This window comes from Rhamphochromis longiceps, linkage group LG23, assembly GCF_057381845.1.
Source record: "Rhamphochromis longiceps isolate RC_006_pf linkage group LG23, R_longiceps_female_GT1.1, whole genome shotgun sequence".
Classification (NCBI taxonomy): domain Eukaryota; kingdom Metazoa; phylum Chordata; class Actinopteri; order Cichliformes; family Cichlidae; genus Rhamphochromis; species Rhamphochromis longiceps.
In genome coordinates, this window is record NC_140578.1 from 4,879,970 (window position 1) to 4,907,000 (window position 27,031).

The window sequence follows — 27,031 nt, forward strand, 5'->3', positions numbered from 1 at the left end:
CTTTGACAGAGACACATGATGGTGAGTTCTGTGAAATATCTTGGTTAACTGGGACATTATTATTGGAAGGACATATTCATTTCTGTTCGCTTACGTCGAATTGAAACCTTAGACATGAGAGCTTAAAACACTTACAAATGTGAAAAGACGTGACTGTGACGAAGCAGGTGGCTGGTGTGTGTCTTTATTTGTGATTTGGGTTAACTGAACCTTGAGTGTTCTCAAATTAATCACATTATAACAATAAAACAAAGTTTTTTTTCTTAAAGGCACTTAAAAATTCAACCTTCAGCAAAGCCACTTTTCCACGGGTGGTTACAGCTTCTTATCAGTAAGGGTCTCAAAAGATGTTGCAGTTACAAGAGGCTCTGCTGCATTCCCTTTTCCAGATTGTTATCAGGCTCCTGTAACGAGGCCTTCTCTGTGATAGCATCGGGATAAAGTGAGCATGCCGTGATTCATCTGCCATTTTGTAAAGTCCTCCATCGGGTCTATTTATGTCCTATTTTGTGTGTTAGATGGTCGGAGGCACTTGTCTTATCACTCATCCCTGATGTTTTCGTCTTCAAGCTTTAAGTACACGAGCTAGACACCACACACCTCAGTTCTGAACTGTGCTTGAGTTTAACAATGAGTGGTGATTACTTTTGAAAGCTGCTTTACAAAACAACAATTGGCAGATGGCACGCAAGGACTTACATGAACCCAGCTGGCTATTTGTCATTGCTGCTTAGGTTTCTTTTTTCTGCTGTCTGTTTTGATGGTGGAGCAAGCCAGCTCAAGCTTCTGTATAGTCAGACAAGGTGCAGGTGTACAGCCATGATTGATTATAACAGTCTGACATCTCTCTGAACTTTCCATCAGAAGATTTCTCAGATTTTCCCTCTCTTCGGGAACATCAAACATAGGGTGGCATTCATTTGGGACTCATATATATCCTGCAACCCCAACAACTTTCCTTCCCTGTCCAGAAGTCTTGACCTCCAGAAAAATGTTGCCAGGTTGTATACGCACCGATCCAAAGAGCGTGCCTTTCTTGGACATAGCTAAGTACAGCCCGGTGCTGACAGATTTGATGGCAACAACTCCCACACTGACAGATCGGATTTCCATCAAGCCTGGAAAATAAAAGGAGAACAAGGGGCAAGGTTAGAAAGATCCAGATTTGGGAACTTCTTCCATCAAAAGTCATTCTATCATTAGTGATTAGTTTATCAGACGGCCATATGCTCTGAGGAGAGAGAGTCCAGGACACTCATAAAGGTTTCATTTCAAAATATATGTTTAAAAGGAAAAGGAAAAAAAAGAAACTAGTAATATTAAACTATTAACTGCATCCAGAGGGAGATGGGGGTTTATAAAAGATTAGATTATAGCCAATCTACAACACATGGATTTCAGAGTCCAGGACAAAAAGCTCACATACAGGCAGGACATGTACAAGAGTCTCACAAAAAATTGCAATCCTATCAGATCACCTCAGACGCTTGAGAGACTTCCGACTGCCCTCCAAGGTGCTCAGGAACTTTTACTCGTGCACCATAGAGAGCATCCTGACGGGAAACATCTCAACCTGGTTCAGGAACAGCACCATGCAGGACAGACGAGCTCTACAGAGGGTTGTGCGATCGGCTGAGCGCACCATCCGCTTTGAGCTCCCTGACCTGCACTCAGTCTACAGCAGGCGGTGCTGGACCAAGGCCAGGAAGATCGTGAAGGACCTCAGCCATCCCAACAACGGACCGTTCTCTCTGTTGAGGTCAGGAAAGCGATTCCGCTCCCTGAAGACCAACACAGAGACTGAGGAGGAGCTTCTTCCCGCAGGCGATACGGTCTCTCAATCACACCACCACACAGTACTGACCCACACATATGGTTCTTACACACACACTGAACATTCTGGACATTTGTTTACACTAGTGGCCACTGCACAACTACACTGTGTGGTCATCAAATCGAATCACTTTATCACAAGTCACTTAAACAAATCACTTTAAGCATATTTGCACTGCACCAGTCACTTACACATGTGGATTGCACAACCCTGGACATTATATTTCTTCATTACCATTTAGTACTTGTACAGCTGCTGTTATTGTTCTATATTTCTTCATATATTCTTATATATTTCTATACTGTGTATTTGTGTATTGTGTATTTTGTTGTGCAGTTATTTTATTTTTAACTTTAATTTTTAGATTTTATTTTATTCCTTCCTAGTTAAATTTACCCTTCATTTTAATTTTCATATTTATTTCCTATCCTATTCATAGTCTTCTTTTCTTTAGGTCACGAGCAGTTGTCTAAGCATTTCACTGCATATCGTACTGTGTATGACTGTGTATGTGACAAATAAAATTTGAATTTGAATTTGGTTATAATTATATTTTCATAGAAGTTTAATTAAGCAATGTTTCACCCATATGTTGGGAAAACAAACATACGGGTGAAACATATGGTGATGACTGAGTGCTACAGAGCAGGTTCGTTAAACAAAGCATCAAAGCAAAACATTTATGTAAAAGATTTTTTATGATTGAGTTATTTGAATTACTTGATGAATCATTGCAGCCCTACTATCAGTCATACTTAAATGTGAACATAATCATCCTGCCGAATTGCATCCATGCAACTCTCCAGAAGCAGCCCTCACAATCATGCTTTGGTCATGCTGCTGTTGTTTACTGTCTCTGGTGGTAACTTATGTCACCCTGCGAAAACCTCCAAGGTGAAGGTTTCTACCTAGTTGTTTTTAGAGATGTCCTGTCTTACCACAGCATCCTTAATAGGAGCTAATTAATAGAGATTAATGCTTCTTTTGATTTTTCTTCCTTACTTTACCTGCAAATAATCTCAAAAGCACTTTGATGTCTTGGTTTGTTGGGTGCAAATCCTTTTTTCTTATGCCTTGTAAACCAGAGAAGCAGAAAAGATGCTTTCTTTTCTGTTGCTAAAAGGCCACAGTTGGATATTTGTAAGAAAAAGAAAGATTTCTTAGCTTTGGACAGAAGTGGGTATACACAACACTAGATCAAGGTGCTGAAGTTCTGCATGAGGCAAGCTGGTAGGAAATGAGTGATGGTGATGAGTCATAAAAGCAGCATTGGGCCACAGGTCTCCCAACTGACCAATCCTCTTCTATTTTGGTAGAACCACAAGTCTTGTACAGGGCAGTGACCGAACAAAGTTCCTGAATAGTTCTGATGAAAAAGAAATGCAAATAACAGAATAACAGTGGCTTTGCAGGTGCTGCACTGTAGTGTGTTTTTAAAGTCTGTTTATTTGTGCAGTTATTTGTACAGGACGGTTCAGATACTAAGTGCAAATGCTAATCTTAACATTTAGACTGAATAATATGAGTTGTATAAATAATAATAATAATAATGCATCTCCTTGATTTTTCAGACCTTTGGTTCCTGCTTAGTATACCTCTACCTAAATTGTTCACTAATAATGGAACTATACTTCTTTCTAAACATAAACTAATAGGAAAAATTCTTGAGCCACCTATAATTTTATTATATTTTGTTTCCAAGAAGCCAATTTTTTCTCAAGGAGGTGAGCGAACCCAAGACTAATCGTCTTGTTTAATAGTTCTCCATGCTTTCTAAGAGTCTTTCAATTTTGTTCACTGCTTTTTCACTCATTTTCATACAGTCCTCGTATTTGACCATTTTCATGGGAATTATTTTATTCATTAATCTACCTAACACTGGCCTATGAATATTTCAAACATTAAAAAAGGCTCCATATTCAAGGGATGAGCCAGTGTTTTGTCTATACATAATTGACAACTTAGCAAAGAACCGTTTGTAACTGATATCTTTAGCCACTCTGTTACTAGGAGCCTGTCAAAAACATTATTTGTTCTCATTTCTGTATTTGTATTTACAGTTTGACAGACATAAAATTGTATTTTTTGCGCCAACAAGTTTTGCTAAACAGCTATTAGTCTAAAACTTGATACATTTCACCATGGTGTGCATCACATTTTTAAAAGATTTGAGGAAACTAGACTAATAAAAAATAAAAAACAAATTGAGGACAATACATGAATGTTAGGCCTTATAAAACTATCAGATGAACTGTATCTGAAAGTCACGTACTTATGAAACAGGAAAAAAAATCTAGCAAAGACCTGAGATATGGCCTAAGAGATGCATCTGGCTCTTCAGTTGATCCATCTACTGTTTACTGAAGCTTCATCAGAAATGGTCTCAGTGGAAGATGTCTGTCAAGAAGTCATTCTTGGGGAAAAAGCTGAGGTACGCCAAATTACCCAAGAACCTGACTGAAATTCAGTTCCAATAGGAATGTTGGAGTGAAGTATCCAAATTTGAAATTTTTGGCTCCAATTTGTACTAAGGAGGTCAGTACAGAGGCACCCCAACGCTCACCATTGATAGTAACCAAAATCTTTCTGTCTGTGCACATTTGTGCATTTCAGTATTAAAGACAAAATGATAGCATCTCTGGGTAATCATATACAAATGACAGCACAATACAAAATTGCATATAGATTATGCCCCCAGGCGGCTATCAGTGCCATCAGACTAATGTTGCTGCTCTAACACAGAACATCTGCAGAGCTGTAAAAACTTTAAGCACAGAAATGGTAAATGGCCTGTATTTGTATTGCACAGAAATATCTGACATCAGGGATTTTTTGCCCTGAACATCACTAGTCATGTTTACCAAGTGAAGTCATAGTCTATATGAGGTGATACAAAGAAGTACAGAGTAAAAAAAAAAAAAAAAAAGGGGGGGGGGGGGGGGGGGTAAAGTACACAAACCCCTGTTGAGTGTTTTTCTTCTCTGACTGGAACACATAAATTAAACCCTCTCTCTGCTCGTGCAAAGCTGTAGGCAAGGAGTCCATCCAGGTATCAGCTGCCCAGCTGTACCCGCATCATTCCTCATTGTCTCTGATCCTCCAAGAAAACATTGCCACTTTGATGGTAGCCTCCTTTTTATGAGTGCTGTTTACAAACACCGGGTGTGCTATGGTGGCACCTGGAGCGTGCAAGGGACTCATCAGCAATTAGCTGAGCCTCTGCTGGTGATTGTTGCACTGCAAGGGTTTATGGGGGATTAGTGCAGGCCAATGAAAACCGTTGGTGCCTGAAAGTGGTGCCAGCAGTAATTGTCGTTATTTGCTGGCTTGAGTTCCAGGCACAGTAGGTGCGATGGAAGCATGTTTGTCACGTCGGAGACAATGCAGGGACCTGAATGTAAAGAGCTACGTTTGCTCAGGTTTAACATATCAGGTTTAAAGCAAATATGGGTAAGGAGCATAATTATAAAGGGCCTTGGGGCAATTTGCCGCTATAGAAATAAAGTTAAATTGAATTTTAATGTTGGGACATAAAAAATAAACTATATATATTGAAGAACTCATTGTATTTTTTTCTTATTTTAATAGATCTTGCAATGGGTTTGGGCGTTCTCTAGAAGGAATTTATTAAGGAACACCTTAAATATTCTCCTGGCCTACTCCAGGTCTCATGCGCTACACTTTATTCAGTTTATTCGTACTCATTGTTGTAGCCGGTAGACACAAAAGATCTGAGGATATGGAATGGGGATTTCACATTGTCTAGAAGAATCACTTGGGCTCTGGACGCTTGACCACACATCTATAAAGACCAGTTAGATCCATATAACTCACAGTCCCCCCTTTGAAAAGTCACTCCATTGTGTTCAAAGCCTGAGAAACCAGAGTGAGGTATTTCAAGCTATTAGAGAGCTTATTCTAACTGCTGAAATCCAAAGGTCAGTTTGGTGGAGTGCTCTACGCTCACAGAAAGAATAATGTTGACATAGGTTTACAGGCACTACGCGTTTTTATCTGTAACTGTTGTATTGATTGAAGTCAGTTTGCTAAAATTAGATAGTCATGAGGATATGGCCTCTGCAAATCAGATTAAATTCCATTTGACAAATTGCCCCTGTTTCTGGATGTGTCTAACATTTTGAAATTCAGTAAGGCAGTGATTCAGTACTTCATAAAACTTGTTTTGATTGATCACTACACTTTGAGATAATGATATATATAAATATATATAGTTGTGAGTAATTTCTTATTCAAAAATCTGCTTCAAATGTCGAACAAAATCCCAGTTTGATGGAAGAGGGAGAAACACAATGAAGACAAATTAACTCTTTGTCAGTGAGTTGCACTGGAAACTGAAGGTCACTTCTTCGCCTCGTTCTGCTAAACAAGTATCAACTGATGGCCCCATTGAGCTCATGAAAAAGGCACTTTTGGCTTCCCACTTGCAACTGGCACGATCTCTTAACCTTTGACATGTTTTGGCTGGGACTGTCAATAAGCTCAAGCTGCCATTACAAGCAAATCCTGCACTATACATGTCTAGTCAACTGTGGACTTGCCATTTACTTCTTCTCCATGGGTTTTTTTTAAAAGCATAGAAAAAGTCTTTAACTCAGTCTCTTTTTACTCTTTCTTTTCTTTCCGTCCCCCATTTTTTGGACGTTAGCCCATCGTCAGATCATTCAAGCCTTCTCTGACCTTGGAAAAAAAGCAGAAAGAGAGAGACACTCACAGCGTTCCCTTTTGTCAGACTCATGGTATGGGGGAAGAGGAAGGAGGGAGTACAGGATGAAGGTGCTGGTTATGAGATGGTGGTGGGGGCAGAAGCCTCCTGAGCCCCTCCACCCTACTCCCCTACAAGTCTTTGTTACTCACCTGAGAGGTGAAGAGCTAGACAAGATCTTATTAATGACCGAGCATTTTGAATAGGGCTATGCAAACTGTGGCAAAATAGTTCCTTCCATCACAAATTTAGAGTAGAAAAGAGTGAAAGACGGAGCAAAAAAAGATATTTTTCTACTCCTTTCCTCCTGTCTTCTTTTTGTTCCTTTTCCCAGGTCTTTAATTTCTTGGGTTGCCCCCTTGAGCCGCCCTCCATGGCTCAGTGCTCGACCAGAGCAGAGCCTGGGAATCTTGGAGTTCCCGCTGTGCTCCTGGTCTTGATTGACATACCTTTTCAATTATTTCACAGTTTGCTTGCTTTTTAAACGAAGAGGGCCCTGTTGTTTTTTTCCTTCTGCCCTTCTTTTCAAAACAAGCTTTTCATGTCGGGTTCGGGCTGCCAGGCCTAATGGCTGTGACCAGCACCTTTGATCTGCCATGACCCCCTCAAAGGGTCTGGTACTGGGCAAAGCAGCCGTCTGTGTGTATCGGCACAGACAAAGGCTACATCACTCACTATTCCTTTAAACACCTTGAGAGATTACCATGAGAACCAGCTTTCTAGTGGAGGCCTTGACAGGTGCAGTGATATGGAAACTTGCACGTTGAGGCCTGAATGTACAGTAAATAATTTGGAGGGTCTTCTCGGTAAGCAAAGTTTTGCTTGGCTAATCCCAGATTTAAATATTTAACATGCACCTGCCAAAATACAAATATGCTCCAGCAATTTTAAGTAACCTTGGGTTTTTGGACACCATCGGAAAAAAAGATGGAAAAAAAATGTAAATAAACACAAATAACTCAGGGTGAAATTTGCACATTTATTATGCGTGGAACAAAATCAAACCTTTCGTTTATAGTAAATCCAGAATGCCTCTTTGATGGCTTTATCCAGCTATTTTTGAAACTCAAATTAGACACAATATGAACTGCTCTTTTGAGGCCTTTTTATTCATTCTTCACTTAATCACTTTTCATGTAGTCAACTGAGCATGACACCATGAATGCTAACAGGAATATCCTGTTCCAAAGTATGCATCTTTATCTCGTTTTGTGGAGTTCATTATGTCAAGAAAAAGACAAAAGACACGCAAAATCTGTGTTGGTGATAACAGTTCTGATAAGGTGGCTTAAATTTAACAAACATAGTCATATAATTGTGCTACAAACCATTGGATTGGTTTATATGTCATCTTCCTGAAAAAGCTGTAATTAGAACAGACTTGTGATTATTCCAATGGTAATGGTGCATGACAAAACATGCATGGTTCATGGCTCATGGTTCAGATGGGAAACTTTCTCTTCTCTGCATGTTAGCTCTTTTAACTGTATAAATAAAGGGAACAGTTTAACCTGAAATCTAATGCACTTTGGGCCAACATTACCTGCAATGTGAAGGAAACCAAACAAACTCAGGCCACAATTCCATATTTCTCATTCATTTAATAAGTAATGGGAAATAATAGACCAGAGGTCAAAGCTGATATCTTGACAAGACAACCCCAATAATTATATGCAAAGACTGATTATATGACCAAATAGCATTGCTAAAGCAGTGTAATCAAATAGTAAAGAGGCAAACAATAGCTTGCTAGCTTCTGAAATTTAAACACTTCCTATCGATCGTATTGATCGGTAGGGGAAGGACAGTCTATTTATAAGGCTCATATATTAGAAGTCTGATATCACTGCTGGAACACAAGTGATACCAGTGCAGTGATGATCTCATTGCAATGAGAAGCTACTATGATAGCTGATCTTCTATTTTATTTGTAGATTTTGACAGGGCTGCAGAGATAAGAAAAAAAATATTTATAGTGAGCAGTTGGTTTTAAATGGTTTGCAATATGAATATGTATACCAATCCCTTTCAAAGGAGACTTCAGATTATCAGTATGTTATGTCTAAGGTATGGTTTAGTTAAACTAATTTCTCTGAATAACCACATAACTTTGAAGGTTGACTTGACATTCGCTTAGTCATTTACGTCTATTTCAGCCTGCAGACCGAGACTCTGGGATCTCTAGATGGGGGTGAAGCACAAGCTGAAAACCTGCGTTCAAGCACACTAAGCCAAATATATTAAACATGAACTGTGACTTAAGGTTTCTTCCAGTGAATTTTACTTTATCAACCAAATTGTGGAATTGGGACAATTTCATCACGTTTCTCAGTTGCCGGATTGTCTTCCATTCCAAGGTAGTCCTTGTTTTCATGTGGCAAAGGGTTTTTTTCCTTCTTGGTTTCCAATATTAATCACATGCTCACAGATTAACATGCCTACTTCTACATCTGGAAACCACTCACAGAGTGCATTCTCAAGGACAACCAGTTTGCTTTCTTTGTCCAGTGCGCTGCGCTAAGCCACTTAACCCGGTCCTCCTCAGGATGACGAGTATTACAGTTATCTCCAAAGTGAAGTAAATACAATCAGCTATGTGCTTCTTTGTCCACAATAGACTGTATTTTTTAAAAGTAATGGAATTATATTGTGGGTCAATTATAGCACAAGCCAGTAGTAATAATGTTAAAGTGGCTATAAACAATGCTTTAATATGATGTGAAGTGAATTACTAACAATATTTACATTTAAATAAAGAGCTTACAAAGCTTTCATCAGCTTCATGTGAGTTTATGAGGTTTAATTATTCATCATCTGCCCATCACACAACTTTGATTCAGTGTATTTTTTGCCACCAAATGGCAACAACACAGATTTGTATGAAATCCAGTGAAACTTCAAACAAACGATTCCTCCAAGGAGAAACAAAAGAGCAAAAAGAAAAAGATAAATGTTCATGTGTGTATTTCACAGTTGCTTTATGTTCAAAATTCCTGAAATCCAAACATTATCAACAGATATCCAAGGAAAAATATGCGTTAATTAACATTGTAATGTCATTGATGTGTTGTCTGAAACTCCTGTAGCACTCTTGGTCATAGTTCTGTGAGTTATATGCCATAATAATTGCTATCTCCTGCTTTAAGTAACATAATAATCTCATGTTTTTAACTACTATAATGGGTACTATTATTCTTATTCTTATTACAATGCCCAAAAAGAAAGCCTCACAGTTAAATGCTATGCTATGCTTATTTCAATAGGCTCATGCAACATCCATGTAATGATGACCTGGATAGTCAGACCACTAACCTCTTCTCCAGCACATCCCATATTCTCAGTGATATTAAAGTCTGGAATCTGTGCTGGCCAATCCATTTGAAGCGTTCTTTCACAATCCTAGCGCTGTCATCTTACAGCCATGCCATAAGGCAAGAAGAAACTCCCAGCGATGGAAAATGTGGTCATTCTGTATATTTAGGAAGTCAGCTGACCTCATTTCTGGGGGCATTTAATCCAGTGGAACTTTATATTCATTTTCATTAATACATACACACCTTTAGTTGAGTCAGTGTTGACTATGTTTCATCATGGTGACATTTATTTTTGTTTGAATGAGGGTGATCAGGTTTAAAATACAAATGATGCAATCCCGCTGTGGCTTAATAGACCAACCAGTTCTGGACAGCAATAGAAAATTTACAGTCTCTTTAAAAGGAGCTGCCTCTCTGAGACTGCTGTTTCAGGATTTATGGATATTGTGTGTGTGTTGTATATGAAAGTATCACTGTCACACCTTTTCTCAATGTCTTTAAATAGTCAGCCTGATTTTCACTGTCCTTTGTGGTTTTGCTGTTTCATTCTAGTTATTTCCCTGGCTAGGTCTTCCTCTCCCTCCTTGCTGGCCCCTTTGCAATGGGTCTCCGGACATGCATCATACCTATTAACTCTTACAGGGTTGGGATGATTTATTTCATCCTTTTACCGGCAGCTATAAGATATGTCTGCCCTGAGCTAAGCCGAGTGGGGTTGGGCTATTCGCACGCACAGTAAACATGAAAGGCAGTGACACACAAACACTGAGTTTGTAGGTTTTTAGTGTTTTTTCCCCCCGACAAGGGCTAGAAAGTAAATAAAAACCCTAAAAAAAATCTCTAACATACTGAGTAGATGAATTAGCCAACCCTCAGTCATATCATCCACCACATGTTAGTCAAAGAAGCGCATCCAGTATGCTGAAAACCTTGGCCTGAGATCTGATTCTGTTCCTTGAATGAGCTCAGACTGTCTGGAAGCCTGAACAGTGTTTCTCTTGCTTAGTTTAGCTTTGAATTCAGTCAGATGAAGTCATGAAGGCTTTGATCAAACCAAATTGAAAAAAATACACAACTAAGATAACAGCAAAGGAAATAAGAAACAGGGTTACGTTTGCACCCTTTTTCTTACGCACTTGAACTTCTGCAGACGTAAACATGCTGTCAGTCTCTTAATTACTCAGCACACACGTATGCATGTGTGCTGTCATTTAAATATAACTGTATACAAAGGCCACTAACTCAGGGAAGTAGGACACAGCGAAACTGGTTTGCATGTGTGCTTTCTGTCCAAATACATTCCCTTGTATGTGGCCCATCCTGTCAAAAGAAAGAAAAAGGACGGTGGATAGAAAGAACAGGAAGAAAGGAGAGAAAAGACTTGCAGAGGGTTGCTCTTCCCTGCCCATGTATCACTTGCTTTCCCAAATTCCATTAAACTCTCAGGAGAGATGAGGGTTAAGATGAGACTGATAAGATTCTGTCTTTTAAAAAAAATTTCAGTCCATATTCAGTGCCTGGATCTTATTTTCAGCCGTGATTTTTCTACTACTACTACTACTGCTAAGAACAATACAGTATCCACATCTGAACCAAAGAGTAAAACAGTGAAATGTGGATTATTAAATATTAGGTCTCTCTCCTCCAAGTCTCTGTTAGTACATGACTTAATAATTGATCAACAAATCGATTTACTTTGCCTTACAGAAACCTGGTTGCAGCCGGATGATTATGTTCGTTTAAATGGATCAGCACTGTTGAGCCAACCATGCCTTTAATGTTAGCTAGTAATGACTTCATGAACTTCTTCACAAATAAAATTTTAATCATTAGAGAAAAAATTACCAATAATCATCCCACAGATGTAATATTATCTACAGCTACTCTTAGTACCATTGATGTTCATTTAGACTCTTTTTTTCCAATTGATCTTTCTCAGTTAACTTCAATAATTGCTTCCTCCAAACCATCAACGTGTCTTTTAGACCCCATTCCTACAAAACTGCTCAAAGAAGTCCTGCCATTAATTAATGCTTCAATCTTAAATATGATCAACCTATCTCTAATAATCGGCTATGTACCACAGGCCTTCAAGCTGGCTGTAGTTAAACCTTTACTCAAAAAGCATCTCTAGACCCAGCAGTCTTAGCTAATTATTGGCCAATCTCCAACCTTCCTTTCATATCAAAAATCCTTGAAAGAGTAGTTGTCAAACAGCTAACAGATCATCTGCAGAGGAATGGTTTATTTGAAGAGTTTCAGTCAGGTTTCAGAGCTCATCACAGCACAGAAACAGCTTTAATTAAGGTTAGAAATGATCTTCTTATGGCCTCTGACAGTGGACTCATCTCTGTGCTTGTCCTGGTAGACCTTAGTGCAGCGTTTGATACTGTCGACCATAATATTCTCTTAGCGCGATTAGAGCACGTTGTAGGTATTACAGGTACTGCACTGCAGTGGTTTATATCATTTCTATCCAATTTGTGCATGTAAATGGAGAGTCCTCTTCACACACTAAGGTCAATTATGGTGTTCCACAGGGTTCAGTGCTAGGACCAATTCTGTTTACGCTATACATGCTTCCCCTAGGCAGCATCATTAGAAGACATTTTCACTGCTATGCTGATGACACCCAGCTCTATCTGTCCATGAAGCCAGATAACACACACCAATTAGTTAAACTGCAGGAATGTCTTAAAGACATAAAGACCTGGATGGCCGCTAACTTTCTGCTTCTTAATTCAGATCAAACTGAGGTTATTGTACTCGGCCCTGAAAATCTTAGAAATATGGTATCTAACCAGATTCTTACTCTGGATGGCATTACCTTGGCCACCAGTAACGCTGTGAGGAACCTTGGAGTCATTTTTGACCAGGACCAGGACATATTAAACAAATATGTAAGACTGCTTTCTTCCATTTGCGCAACATCTCTAAAATTAGAAATATCCTGTCTCAGAGTGACGCTGAAAAACTAGTTCATGCATTTATTACTTCCAGGCTGGACGACTGCAATTCATTATTATCAGGAAGTCCTAAAAACTCCCTGAAATGCCTTCAGTTAATCCAAAATGCTGCAGCAAGAGTCCTGACAGAGACTAGAAAGAGAGAGCATATTTCTCCTGTTTTGGCTTCCCTTCATTGGCTTCCTGTTAAATCCAGAATTGAATTCAAAATCCTGCTCCTCACATACAAGGTCTTAAATAATCAGGCCCCATCTTATCTTTATGACCTTGTAGTACCATATCACCCTATTAGAGCACTTCGCTCTCGCACTGCAGCCCTACTTGTTGTTCTTAGAGTATTTAACAGTAGAATGGGAGGCAGAGCCTTCAGTTTTCAGGCCCCTCTTCTGTGGAACCAGCTTCCAGTTTGGATTCAGGAGACAGACACTATCTCTACTTTTAAGATTAGGCTTAAAACTTTCCTTTTTGCTAAAGCATATAGTTAGGGCTGGACCAGGTGACCCTGAATCCTCCCTTAGTTATGCTGCAATAGACGTAGGCTGCCGGGGGATTCCCATGATGCATTGAGTTTTTTCTTTTCCAGTCACCTTTCTCACTCACTGTGTGTTAATATACTTCTCTGCATTGAATCATATCTGTTATTAATCTCTGTCTCTCTTCCACAGCATGTCTTTCATCCTCTCTTCCTTGTCTCACCCCAACCGGTCGCAGCAGATGGCCCCGCCCCTCCCTGAGCCTGGTTCTGCTGGAGGTTTCTTCCTGTTAAAAGGGAGTTTTTCCTTCCCACTGTCGTCAAAGTGCTTGCTCATAGGGGGTCATGTGATTGTTGGGTTTTTCTCTGTATCTATTATTGTACGATCTACTGTGCAATATAAAGCGCCTTGAGGTGACTGTTGTTGCGATTTGGCACTATATAAATAAAATTGAATTGAATTGAACTTCTATTCCTATTATTCTTATTATCATTATTATTATTGTTATTGCTTTTTTCTTAGCTTTTCACAGCCCTGCAGCAATAAATGAATCAGTTTGTGTATATTGCTAATTTTGCTGATTTCATCCACGACGACAAACATTAGAGCAGGTTACAGAGAAAATTCCAAAATTATTTGAAGTGCAGTCTTTCAAAGTTGTGTATAACCTGATGTTGTTGTGTTCAGGCAGGTTTTCAGGCCACTCTACCTCCCTGTCACACTGGCTACTGAGGGAGGTGTAAAGCCGAGCCGATCTACCTCTGTGCAAGCCAGTGCGCAGGTTTTCGGAGCCTGTGAACAAGCCGCATGGTGGTGATCTGCTGAAAGCTGACTCCCACACTCCCTCTGCCCCAGCCCCGGCCGCAAGGGGTGACATTCTCTCACACACAATCCAGAGACCGGTCCTCTTTCAGGACTCACACTCGGCCCAGTTACCCCCACCTTTTCATACGGTTGTGCTAGGAGAAGTACTCCAGGGATTAGCCTAGTCAGGTCTTTCAAAGGCCATTAGAGCAAATTACAGGTATCTTCTTACCAGTGCGCTGGGACAGGCCAGGTGAGGGGCGTAGAGGCCAAGCAGGAGTGCAGGGGTCAGCTTGGGACAAAAAGACAAGGCCACCCTGGGCCCCACTCTATCGGAGTGTCTCCTTGGCTCCACAAACTGGTAGACCTGCATCTATGAATGGCTCACTTGATGGGACCTCAGAGACATTGTCTCACGACTGTAACTTTAGCCTTTTTTTTCTTAGTACCCTCTACCCCCACATCTCACTCTCTCCCTGTTGAGTTTCCCATCTTTAAATTGATGTGGGCATGAGTTTGCCCAGATAAATGATCACACAAAATGACTACAAAACGCAAAATCTACATGACTTGAACCACGGTGGGTTAGTTGATACTCACCTTATCTACCGTGGTAGAAAGGATATAACCTGTATGCTGCAAACACAAATTGGTATGTGCATTACAAAAAGACCTGGCATCAGTTGAAATTGAATTTGAATAACATTAACTATTTCCACTTGAAAACTAAATTTAACTTGTAATGGCAACCACACAACCATTAATGTGTGGTCTGTCAATGTATCAGTATGCTGCAGGCGTCGTGAGACTGATTCTGTTGATAAAGTTGTAGAGATGGCCAAAGGGAGTTCCGCATCCTGCCATTTTCTCTAGACTACACACAGACACACACTCTCACCCACACATACATGCCTTTTGGCCTCTTTTGCCGGCCACACTCACATACACATACACACATATGCCTCACCCTATCCCAACCGGTGGATGACAATCTAGTGGAAGAGCTGCGGAAGTGTTTCATTAGCCAATTACCGCTGGTAGATAAAGCCTGCGTTCCCACAGTCCGCAAGGTTGGGGGGTCAAATGTGACCAATTACCCTCCATCCCCTCACAGGACAGATTAGCCTGTCTGATTTATCCCCAGACAGACTGACCCAATACTCCAAAATCACCATCCACATCTGGATACGTTGTGCATGTGTCACGGGAGGCAGCTGTATGTGTGTGCATGTGAACAATTTCACTCCTCATAAACATTGCTTCTACTCTTAATAAAACACTGGGCTCTTCTTTACCACACACTTCCGAGTCATTAGTGTGTCTAGAGGTTCTGTCAGCATGTCATCCATGGTTGTTATATCACTGAACACAAGCTTCCTTGGCCAAGCAAAGCTTTGATTGTATGTAATGGAACTTCAATCAGTTCATTAGGGACCCCCAGGATGCCGAATCAGACCCTACCAAACCCTAAATTTATAAGAGCAGATGGGGAGGCAAGCTATCCAGAAGAGGGTATACTAGAGGATGACTGGGAAGGTTTAGGTTAGTGGGGGTGGAGGCCTGCTGTAGTCAAACTGAGGGATTGGAGAGGTGAAAAAGGTTAACGAAGCCCACAGTGTGCACCACTCCTGTTCGTCTGTGCCTGTGTGGTACCAAGTGGCTGTAATCTCCGACCAGGAGGCATTCTCTTTAATCAGGGAGGGAGACCAGGGAGAGCAAACTGCCTCCAAATCATGCATCACATCCGTAACAAGCGGACGGCAGACTATCAAAGGCTTCACAGATAGTTATGAGCTGATCTGCCAGAGGTTTGTGACTCACAGCTTCTGAATTTTCCTGAACTTTAAGATACCCCAGGAGCGCAGCAGGGATGGCGGGATCCACGTTAAACTGAGGTCATCTACCCTGCTACTTAATAAATAACACTAAGCAGGTGAATTGCATCTGTGTCTTATATGGTTGGTTGTTCAGATTGGATTCAGTGGGTGTAAGCATACTCAGGGAAAGACATTGTTTTTGCTGGTTTCTACCCTCATCTTTAGGATGCTCTGGTGAAAAAAGATATATAAAGATCACTGATAGTGGAACCAACCAAGCAGCTGCAGTCACTTTCAAATAGATTTAACCTTTGAATTTGAGTGAAAAAGTTTCTTCAACAAAATAAATAAAAACCCTGAGCTAAAAATGTGTGTGCAGGCAGGTATGATAAATGCAGCTTAATTGCTTAAACTTATTCAAAAAATGCATGCATTCGATATTAATGCCAGGTTGAAGTCAGTAACAACAAATTTCCCAATTTCAATTCAAAATCTAGGAAATAAATACAATTAGAAGACCTTTTCTGTATATTTCTACATTTTTGAAGCTTAGAAATTAATTAAAGTATAAAAAACAAACATCCTGAAGTTTTTATAGTATTTTTCATTGTGAATGCACAATACTTCATAAAGGGGGAACACTTGGCTACTTATACACATCTGGCCATGAGAAGAACTGTGCACCCTGAATGTGCAACTGAATACAGTAATAATCTCCATCAAGCAAGCCTTCCTAATTTCAAAAATAGCTTCTCAGGATGGACCAGAAACTTGATCATGTTAAAAGAAAAGCAAAGTGGGAGATTAAACAGGTCCACTGAACGCTGGCCAGTGGCCAGTGCATGTTTTTGGTGCTTAACACATACTAACAACAGAAACAAATGTCTTGTCCTCTGCTGCAGCAAGTCTAATAAAATGAGAACAGTACTTACAAAGTTTAAAACCGAGAAACCTTTTTAATCTCAACAATCAATCCAAGATAACGCGAATCGTGATACATCGTTGGCTGGCATGTGTATATGGCAGTACTATATTATCAGTATTATTTTTAAATAACTGTCATTTAAATCCTACATAGTTTTTGCAGTTTTCCAGTCCAGTGCATTTGTTCAGTAGTAGGCTAAAAAATAAAGAAACCTGATTTAGTTTGGAGAGTACTGCCAGTTTTAGGTATGTGCATATGCAATTCAGGTGTGCAGTGAGTTTCCAGTGACTGAGCACCAGGACACAGAATATTCTCTGTGGCCTGAGCTTGCCCCATATTTATATTATTAAAATGAGAAGGGCATACAGGAGGTGACAAAAGGCACAAGAGTGAAATCAGGCAACCTGTCAGAGCTGTCACTTGCTCCACTGGCCAAAGGGCCCTGACCTCAATCCTATCCGTTGCAGGGGAGGAAAGGTGGAAATGGATACAGCTGGAGAGAGACGGTGACAGGTAGGAAAGGCCGGCAGTCAAAAAAAGAATAGTGAAAGTATGCTTTTATCGATATGTACAGACTGACATTCATATGTATTGAGTTTCACATGCATATGGATATTTTTGCTCAGCTTTGGACAACTGCAGAACAAAAAAATAAAAAACATTGAGCTCTGAAAATTCAGCCCATTCGTCCCTGTTTTTTAAAAGTAGGTCTAAAATAACAAGGCAAGGAGAACGATGGTGCAAAGATCCAAGAGCTATAGAAAAGCGGTGTGATGCATGATGTTGACTATGCTGTTTCAGCTATAGCACTGCAATGCTTTGTACCACCTTCTGTGTTCTAATGAGGACGTGGCCTTTCAGATGAGAAAAACACCCACGTGCACGCAAGCTCGCACATGTCAGTGTGCATGCAAACACAGAAACATGCATGCGTCTGAACTGAGTACAAGGTAAGGTCTGGTTCATATTAACCATTAGGGAACGGAAACGCACATCTTTTTCAGCTTAGGGTCCACTTCATGCTCCTGCAGTGGCACACGTATAAACACAGGCACATGCGTTGGGAACGTACACGCACATTCAAGGAGCTGACATGATATTCACATCCTGCCCATGTTCATTTAGTGAAATGGCCTCAGAGATAAAAAGCAGGTATGGGTTGTTTGTAATGCAGTTCAGACAAGACTGCATGGTCTCAGGATGTTGGAATGCACAGACTGAACCAGAGTTGCTGTTTTTAGTCTCTCACATTTACATTAATTATCCTGCTACTACTTTCAGGAAACAAACTTAGAACACAATTATTCAGTCCAGCTAGTTGAATCTAATTCAGTTCAATTCAGTTTTATTTGGGCCAAATAACAACAACAACTGCCTCAATATGTGCTGTATTGTAAGTATATTGTAAGCAGAGATGGGCATGTAATCCGATTACTTTTTTCAAGTAACGAGTAAAGTGAGGGATTACTAATGCAAAAACGGTAATTAGATTACCGTTACTTTCCCGTAGGAACGCTGCGTTACTGCGTTACTAAAACCGTGATTTTTTTGCAAGAATGTCTCATGACAGTGACGTAAGCAAGTGCCATGTTCGTGGCAACAGCTGTGTGCAGATCAACAATGGATCATATATCGAGTGTGGGAGAGAGTATGAGGTGCAGCGTTTAAAGCGTGGAAGTACTGACCTTACTTTGAGTTTGATTCCGTAAAAAGTGACAAAAACATTAGCATCCGTTGTGCGTGGGAAGAAAACTTCTTTTTACAGCGAAAAAAACCCTAAACTTCCAAGCAAGCACCTAGTGCGCTATGACGTAATGGGAAACTCACAGAGAAACTGCTGTATCCTTCCACTGACCGCTGCGGGACACCTGCACCAGGGTAAACCTCCGCCTACCGTACTCCTGCTTTACAGGTAAAAATAGAGCAACAGGACCGCTAGTCTGTGACTTTATTTATTTTCTGCTGTGTTTTACTTGCATCTATTTGAAAGAGTGAGTGTAAACACACACAAAAAAATATTTTATGTGCTGGAATGTGCAGAAAATAGGATTAAATGTTAAACTAATTTATTCCAGTCAGAGAATGTTGCATATAATTAAATTTTTGCTTGATGCATAAAGTTAAAAGATTAAAACTGATAAAACAAGTTTTAAAAAGGGACTTTTCCATTTGATTACATTTTGTATGATGGATTATGCAGAAAAAGTAGAATTGGGCTGAAAGATCTATCGCTTTATCACCTATTCAGGTTGTAAATTGTGTTTTTAAAAAGTAACTAAGTAATTAATTACTTTTGAAAATAAGTAATCAGTAAAGTAACGGGATTACTTTTTTGGGGAAGTAATTAGTAATTAGTTACTGATTACTTTTTCAAGTAACTTGACCAACACTGATTGTAAGTATGGTGAAAATAGCCCTAAGGTAACCTCTTTGCCTCAGTTTTTTGAATATATCTTACATATTATTGCATTATTTTGAACCAAATATCGTTAAAATGCAGTAAAACCTTTTTGATTTTATAGATTTTTCTCCTTTAAGGTCCAATCCAGCTGCAAGTTATATTATATGCATTTCTACATTTGGTTCCAAATTTGGTAATCCCCTTAACATTCACCATCCAAAGCCAGTTTTAACAGTGCGATTTTATTTAAATAAGCATTACATTTTTAAGAGTTCTTTGCCTGACTGTAGACTTTTAGTCAGGCATAAAGTTTCTTAACATAATCTTAAATTGCCCAGAAAACATGACACAACATCATGATAAAGAATGTTGACTTATTAATGTTGACTTTCTAATAACTTTTAGCACTGATGTAACTGCGATTAGCCCGTAGTAGACGCAAGGTGTGTGATTGTCATTCTGCAGTCGTACACAAAATCACACACGTTATGACTTAATTGCCTAACAGCATGTCAATATTTTGCCACACAGGCTGATAGGCAGGCTTTGGTTGATCTGTTTATGTTTGTGAGAGAGATTAAAATCTGCACGCGCTAGAGCTTCCACGTGTTCTTGTAACTTATATGGTAGAGAAGCCCCAGATTCACCTGAAAGTCACCTCAGAGAATAGCCTCTGGTTTTATAGCCTCCTATTGCGCTCTCTTATGATAAAACCTTACAGAGAGGCATATGTGCTTTAAGGGTAACAGGTGCATTGCATTCCTAGTGCAATTCTTCCAGTAATTTTAGGTTAAATTCAAACACCTTTAAACTCTTGTAGCTGTAGTCAGTCAGCCATGACTGTATTTAGGGATGCCAAGTTGTTTCTTTTCCCCCCCATCTACAGCAGGGGTTCTCTTTCAGCTTCTTTATTCCTGGGCCAGTGGTTAAACGCCGTCCAAGACATGATGTCTGGCTCAGTTCAAGCGGCGAGGTGAGAGGCTTTATTGGAAGGGTCAAAATGTCTTGGTCTATCTAAGGTTGAGGCAAGACCGCTTTCCTCTGTCTCAGTGGGCTGATTACGTCAGTGCACGTGTGTGTGCATGTGTACGATTCGAGATGTAAGTGGCAGCTGCTCCTTCATGAATATTTCCTTTGGTGAATGATTTCAAACATGTGGTGCTGCATGAGTAAGGCTAGCTAGTCGTCTGTTCCCAGCTGATTTCATTAATATGTTTTACACCTTCCACAAAAAGCTCTTACTGTAATAAGAGCACTAATGTGCTCACATTGAGGAAAAGGCCATATTTTTCACTCTAAAAATGAAGAGCTTGGCTGTGAACATGTTCAGATTTGCGTTGCTCTACTGGCAATAATTGTTGCTCGTTACACTGATGTTTAAAGCACCTAAATCATAGTGTAGCTTTTGGAAAGCAACAAGTCTCCTTATGCGAAGGGGATGAAAAGTAATGCAAAAACTACTCATCCTCCATGGCCCAATTAATATTTATAGAATAGGTAGTCTTGGTCTACTATGGACCTTAATACTTTTCTGGTAAAACCATTTGGATATTGATGTATTTCTATCTTGCTATCAAGTCATTCTCTGCTTTTTACAAACTTAAGGAGCACGTCTTCAGTCAATGGTGTCAAGGTTCAAGCTGTTGGTTGCTGGAACTGTGAAGTCTTCCCTTTTGTGTTACCTTCACACCCACAGGATGTCCATAGCTGTGCGATGTTATAAAGGACTCGGTTGTCAGTGCCAAAGTCAGACTCTATAAACCTGCTGATGAACCCCGTAAACCCCAGAGAGGAGCTGGAGCCAGACTACTAAAGGTTGTTAGCTACTAATTGCTACATTTCTAGGGCCCATTCAAGACATCAAACCCATGTGGCAGAAACCAGGGATGCTCTGCTAATTAGCCTGACACTGACACTCTTGTCCTCCAATGTTCCCAGGACAGTGATAGTCTGTAAATTTGTATGAAGGATTTTAACATGCCTGTTAAACATAAACGTGTATCTGTGATGTTTTATGTGGGGGTTTTTTGTCTCTTAATAACACAAACCACAATTTAAGTACTGATTTCATTTTTTTTTCTCAGACAAGCTGTGGCCGTGCCTTTACAGTGAAGACTGGGGGGTTAATGCATGATTCGTGGGATTTTACCCTCCTATTGGCATCCAAAATGTCCACGAATCCCTTCTCAGTTGAGACAACCCAGAGGAAACCTTAATGCCTAATGAGCAACGGGAAGCGCTCCAGCACTCTTCTAGCCTTTAATTTCCACCTCAATACTAAGCAGAGCACGCCCCAGCCCTTCTCCTAGCCTCATTAACATGTGTATTCTTCCAATTCAAAACACCAAAGTACTTCCTTCAGCCAGGTGCTTCCCCCTTTGGCCCCTCCAGCCTTGGTGCTGTTGATCCAGTCACACATCCCCGTCTGAGCTATAGCAGAATTAATGGTGAGTCATGGTGAGGTTAAAAAAAAGGCCAGGGTAGAATAACCCTCTTTCCACCTTTAAAATGGCAGACAGCACAGAACAGACATTTTGTAAAATCTGTTGTTTAGTGACATTGTCCCCAAAGTAAAACGTGGGTCGATGATGAACATTGGTATTTTTAAATTGCCTGATGCTTTGTTTTGCCATTGCTTTAAAGCGCTATGCATGCGTAGTCAACTAGGGCTTTAGTATGTCACAAATGAGTAGCAGTATAGCACATGACTATATACAAGTGAGACTTAAACAATTAAAATTTGTGTATGTGAAAATATCTGTGCTAAGACGTGCATGACAATGTAAATAAAAACAAATGTTGTTTCACAAACTACTTCTCTGTAAAATGCAATAAATTGAGTTTTACAGTTAAAAAATAAAGATAAATTTTTTTTTTGCTCCTACTCCACATCCTTTTTTGACATTGTCCATCTTAAAAAAACAAAAAAACAAAAATATTGTCTTTGCAATACTGTCCGCCACACTTGTCTTGTCCTTTTATGATTTTAAAATTCAAGTCAGTCTCTCTTTTGTGAGTGACAGTTTCCCCTGTGTATGAAAACTTTTAATAATTTCCACAACATATTTCAGTTGGGTGGAAGGTTTTCACCCCATGGTTTTGCTCCAAGTCAAATACACCCATGAACTTGGAAAACTTTCACATCAAACAGTAACATGTTGCACACCAAGGGAAATTTAGTAAATACATCACACCCCGGCTGCGAGAGCTGAGAGGCTATAGAGGCAAAATTAAGCTAGTCTGGCCACAGTGACTTTTTGCAGTTGTAGCGGTGTCACTTTATGAACTGGCTGATGCTACTGGAGGCCGACCAAGTGTTTGATGATTGTAGCCACACACATTTAGTCCATCTATTTAAAATATGAGGAAAAAATTAAAACATGCAATAAAATATACACAGGGTGGCTTGCCAAAAAAGATTTTGTAAATAGATCACAGACTTGACAATTACAATTACAAGTAGCCTTCATTTGTTAATTAAACTGGACTTTAATAATTACATATGCTGTATTAATACACTAGGCTATAACTATTGTAATTGATCACAAACCAGTTGCCGGGTGTGTCTGCGCAGCTGTTGTGCTTCAGGACAGTCTAATTAGCAGGCTACGATCAGTAGCCCATGACAGGATATGATGTGTACCTGCCTCTGAAGCTTTTGTAAACACTTGGGTGTGTTTTTCCCTCTAGATCATTTTCTGCTTTACCATAGTTCAAAAGAAAAACATGTTGTCACCCTCCCTTCTGGTCTCTCAAAGGACTGCACTTTGACTCTTCGTGCGGCTGTTTCAAGTTATTTTTAGTAACACTTATAATCTTTTTTTATTATATGTGGAACTATAATTGGAGCATGTAGGTTGACAGGATGTACTCAGATCATAGCAAGATAATTTATCTTGATTTGTCTCTAGTTTGATTAACAAATATAGCCGATAATTTACAACTTCCCTGACTGAAAAAAAAAAAAAAAACTTGAGGAAATTTTGTGGATGGAGTCTACTGTTTTTGTTTTAGTGTGATTTTTCTGTGTATTTCCACACTCATACTCACATGAAATAATTCTTTTTGATTTTGATTTTATTTTTTGGGGGGGGCTCATAACTGATATATATTCAGGCTGTTTAGTCTGCTTCTACATAGTCGTACAAAAAGAGAATTAAAACTGTCCTTCAACTACAAGGCTGTTTTAATGACTTGATAATTGACTTTAGGCTCTTTATGTCACACTCATAAGTCGTTCATCATGAATTAAAACTGAAGACTGTAAAATAAAAACAGGTTTATTTGCCACATACGTGTTTTGTATTCTTTATCTCCCTTCAGCCCCGTCCAGCTGTCTCATCCTTTAAATCCTCGAGCCCTTTAAGTTTGCATGTCTCCCACTTGCCCCTTCCCTCAGCTGTTCCATGCCCCTACTCCACTGGGATTGATACAATATTTTCCAGCCTCAATTAGCAGCGAGTCTGTTGACTAATTCCAACTGTTTTTGCACCTGAGAGTTGTGAGCTGGGGCTGGAAAAACTGAGGTTGGTGAGGCGGAGGTGAGGGACGGTGCTTGGGTGTAGCAGGCAAAGCTGTCGGGGCAGCAGAGCTGTGTCGACAAGAGTGTAAGGGCAAACCAGAGGACAGAGTGCGGAGCAGGTGGAGGATGGGGCTAAGACTAGCACTAGGAAACGCTATAGGTTACACAAGTATATTAAAGGCAGAATTAGTACTGGGTCTCTCGGTATTGGTCTCTGTAAGGATCTATGTGTTTTTGCAAGTAGATTCCCACAAGCTACATCATATATATTACACTATTTTTAAATCAGATGGAAAAAATATATCTCAATTTATTAGAAATCTTAAAAAAAGATTACTAATGCATTGTCTTTCATGTCTAGTACCTGATTTACGTCATTTACCATGTATAACTTTCTACTTGTTCTGCCTCCAGTCTATAGCATAGTGAAATTCTCTTGCTCAGGACACTTACAGTTTAATTTCAAGGTCTCTGCAAGAGTAACAGTGCTCTTAAACAGAAAAGGAGATCTCAAAATGGTCTTAAACCAGATCTGTCCCAGTGTGAGTTGCAACCACAGGCTGACCACAAGGTTCATTTTGTTAAATCTAAGGCAAAGCCTACATGACCGCTGGTTTGGCACGGTGCTCAGCTCAGGGTGCAGAACACACCCTCATTCTGTGTGAGTGCCGAAAGAACCGTTCTTTCCACCAAAGGAAATGAGAGGATGATGGCTAAAGTGTATGAGGACATTACATCTAAGGGGACTGTACTTTTTCATTAATGGCTACTACAGCCTCCTAAGAGTAAATGACCCAATTGGCAAAAAGTAAAAAAGCATACATTTCACAATCAATTTTGCTGTTTTAAGACATTTTAAATGTCAATTTCTTCTTTTTGCCAAATGTCTTTCAGTCCTTCGGCATGACTTCTGTCAAACTGTCAAATACAAGCAAAGTTTGGGAGTAGTATTTTGTTATGGTAGCTGACATTTATTACCACTAATGTGAAAGAATAATGTCCCAACTTGGATATGCCCACGGGTCCAAATTTAACACAGTAATAATTCATCTCAATTTGAATTTATACCAGTGTGTGTGGCTTTTAAAGGTTCTGCCAGGTGACTAATCCCGACAGGTTAACAAATGTCATCCAGTCTGCCGCTTGGAGATCACTGAAATGGTGGCAACAGACTGACTGGCTTGTTAGCTGGACGCAGCAGCTGTTCTCCCCCAGTAGCTGTATGGAAAAACTCTGACTCACCCCCTTGTATAAAAAGGGATTAAGAACCAAACATAAATATTACAGTCAAAGGCAAAAATGTCTCTAAGAGCTGTCCAATAAGTCAGTCAGCCAGTGACTAATGGAGAGGAAGGTCAGATCATGACCAGAATCAGTTCATCTGACCTGGTCAAGTAATGGTGGTTAAGAAACCATCACTGCATGAACAAGGTTTTCTCAAGTGTCCACAAAGCATAGATTGTCCGACAGATTACAAACTGAACGACACAGATCTGTCTGAATATGCCCGTCCAGTTGAGTTTATCTTGTTTAACTCGTCAGACATAATGTGGGTTTCGGGGCAAAGCCACACTGCTAGAGAATTTTACATGAAATTCCTACTTGCATGCACACCCACAGAAAGCCATATAAAATCACAATAAAGCGCTTTGAGTGCTCAGATAGAGTAGAAAAGCGCTATATAAGGACCAGTCCATTTACCATTTACCAACAGAGCAGATGAACTGTGAAGATTACAAATTGGTCTGTGTTGGAAAAAAGTGTTTCAGAAATGTGTTTCAGTATGACTGATGCATTTTCACCACAGTTTTGACAGGTTAATTCCCAGTGAAAGGGAAACTTTTTTTTTTCCAAGACCACTTTGTCTTTCCTCAGTGCCTGCTGTCCCACGAGGGGTCTAAACCATCTCTAGGTTATTCCCTTCCTACCTAGCAACGCTTCCGCCCTGCTCTAAACAACGCAACACAAATTGCTCAGCAGTGATATGACTAAGGGATATCCCCATAAACAGCTGTAAAAGTGAACAGATAAGAAAGTTCAGCCATAAAAATAAATCCGAAAACGTCACAGGGCATCCTCCCTCTGACACAAATTTCAGATATGCAACTTTTTCTCACTTTACTTACTGTCAGCGTAGTTTTTACGTCGAGTGCCGTCCACCTTGCCGGTTTTGTCAATGCAGAGGAAGAACTTGTTGGCAGAGTAAAGTCGCCGAAGTCGGACGTCACCCTCTAAGTGATTATAACTGCGCGTGTGCCTTTCCAGTGTCCATGAACAGTTGATTCCGCTTGCGAGCACCTGAAGGGGTTCATGCCCTACTCGAGGAGGACAGGCCCCCGTGACAGTACCAGCGGTGACCAAGAGCACGGTGAAGCATGCCAGGCAGAGTGAGGCTGCACTAGGCAGGGGGAAATGTGGACCGGCAGAGGCTGCAGTTGTAGCGGTGGTGCTGAGGGCAGCTTCAGGACAGAAATTAACTGCGGACGCCGTCCATCTGCACATGGTGGGTCAGACTCCCAAGGTGCACCTTGTGCAAGCTGTAGGCATGCTGATGATCAGGAGAAGTCCCTGTGGAGGGAGAGAAGGAAGGGAAGCGGCACTTACAGCAAATCCTCTGGATGTCACAGCCAGTCTCCACTTTGAGCTGAAAGCGGGCCTTCCTTCCTACAGAATCAGTTTTGCCAGAGTTCCTCCAGTTGTCATCTTCAGTTGTGTTTTTTTTATTCTTTTTTTCTCCTCCTTTAACAAAGTGTCGCAATTTAACAAATCCAGTTTTTTGAAGTTCCTCCTTGATGCTGCTCCTTGCTTGTTTGTCGTCTCTTCCTTTGACTGAAGTCTTCTTCACTGGTCCATAATTAAAGTCCTGGGCTCTATGAGGATTCACATACGTGTGTTTGAATGAGTGAGTGTAAATGTACAAGTGTGTTTCTGTGCCAGTTTAAGCATGTGTGCGTGCACCTTGCAATGCTCTGCTGTTTCCAGCTGGGTAGGAACAAGTTGCCTGTCTGAATTGCTGACCCGTGGCAGAGAAAGAGTTGACTACTTCTAGTGTGTGTGTGTGTGTGTGTGCGTGTGTGCGTGTGTGTATGTGATACTGAGAGAGAAAGAGTGAGTGAGAAAGAGAGGGAGTGAGTATGGGAGGTGTTTGTGACAGAGAGAGGCAGCGAGAGTGTGTCTGTGTGTGTCAGAGTCTGCGAGCACAGGGCAGCGAAGCAGTGAGGCAAGCGAAGCCACGCTCTGCTGTGTGCAGTC

At 40.3% G+C, this 27,031-nt stretch overlaps 1 protein-coding gene across 1 annotated transcript in view; it reads right to left on the reverse strand.

Annotated features, from left to right (window-relative positions):
• fgf22 (fibroblast growth factor 22) overlaps positions 1 to 27,031 on the reverse strand; it is a 29,433-nt gene extending 2,402 nt beyond the window's left edge. Inside the window, exons 1-2 of the mRNA XM_085398917.1 lie at positions 25,906 to 27,031; positions 1,015 to 1,118 (exon numbers count right to left, since the gene is read on the reverse strand). Of these exons, the coding sequence (XP_085255043.1) occupies positions 1,015 to 1,118; positions 25,906 to 26,281 (480 nt within the window). The 5' untranslated portion in view covers positions 26,282 to 27,031. The remainder of the gene's footprint in view (positions 1 to 1,014; positions 1,119 to 25,905) is intronic.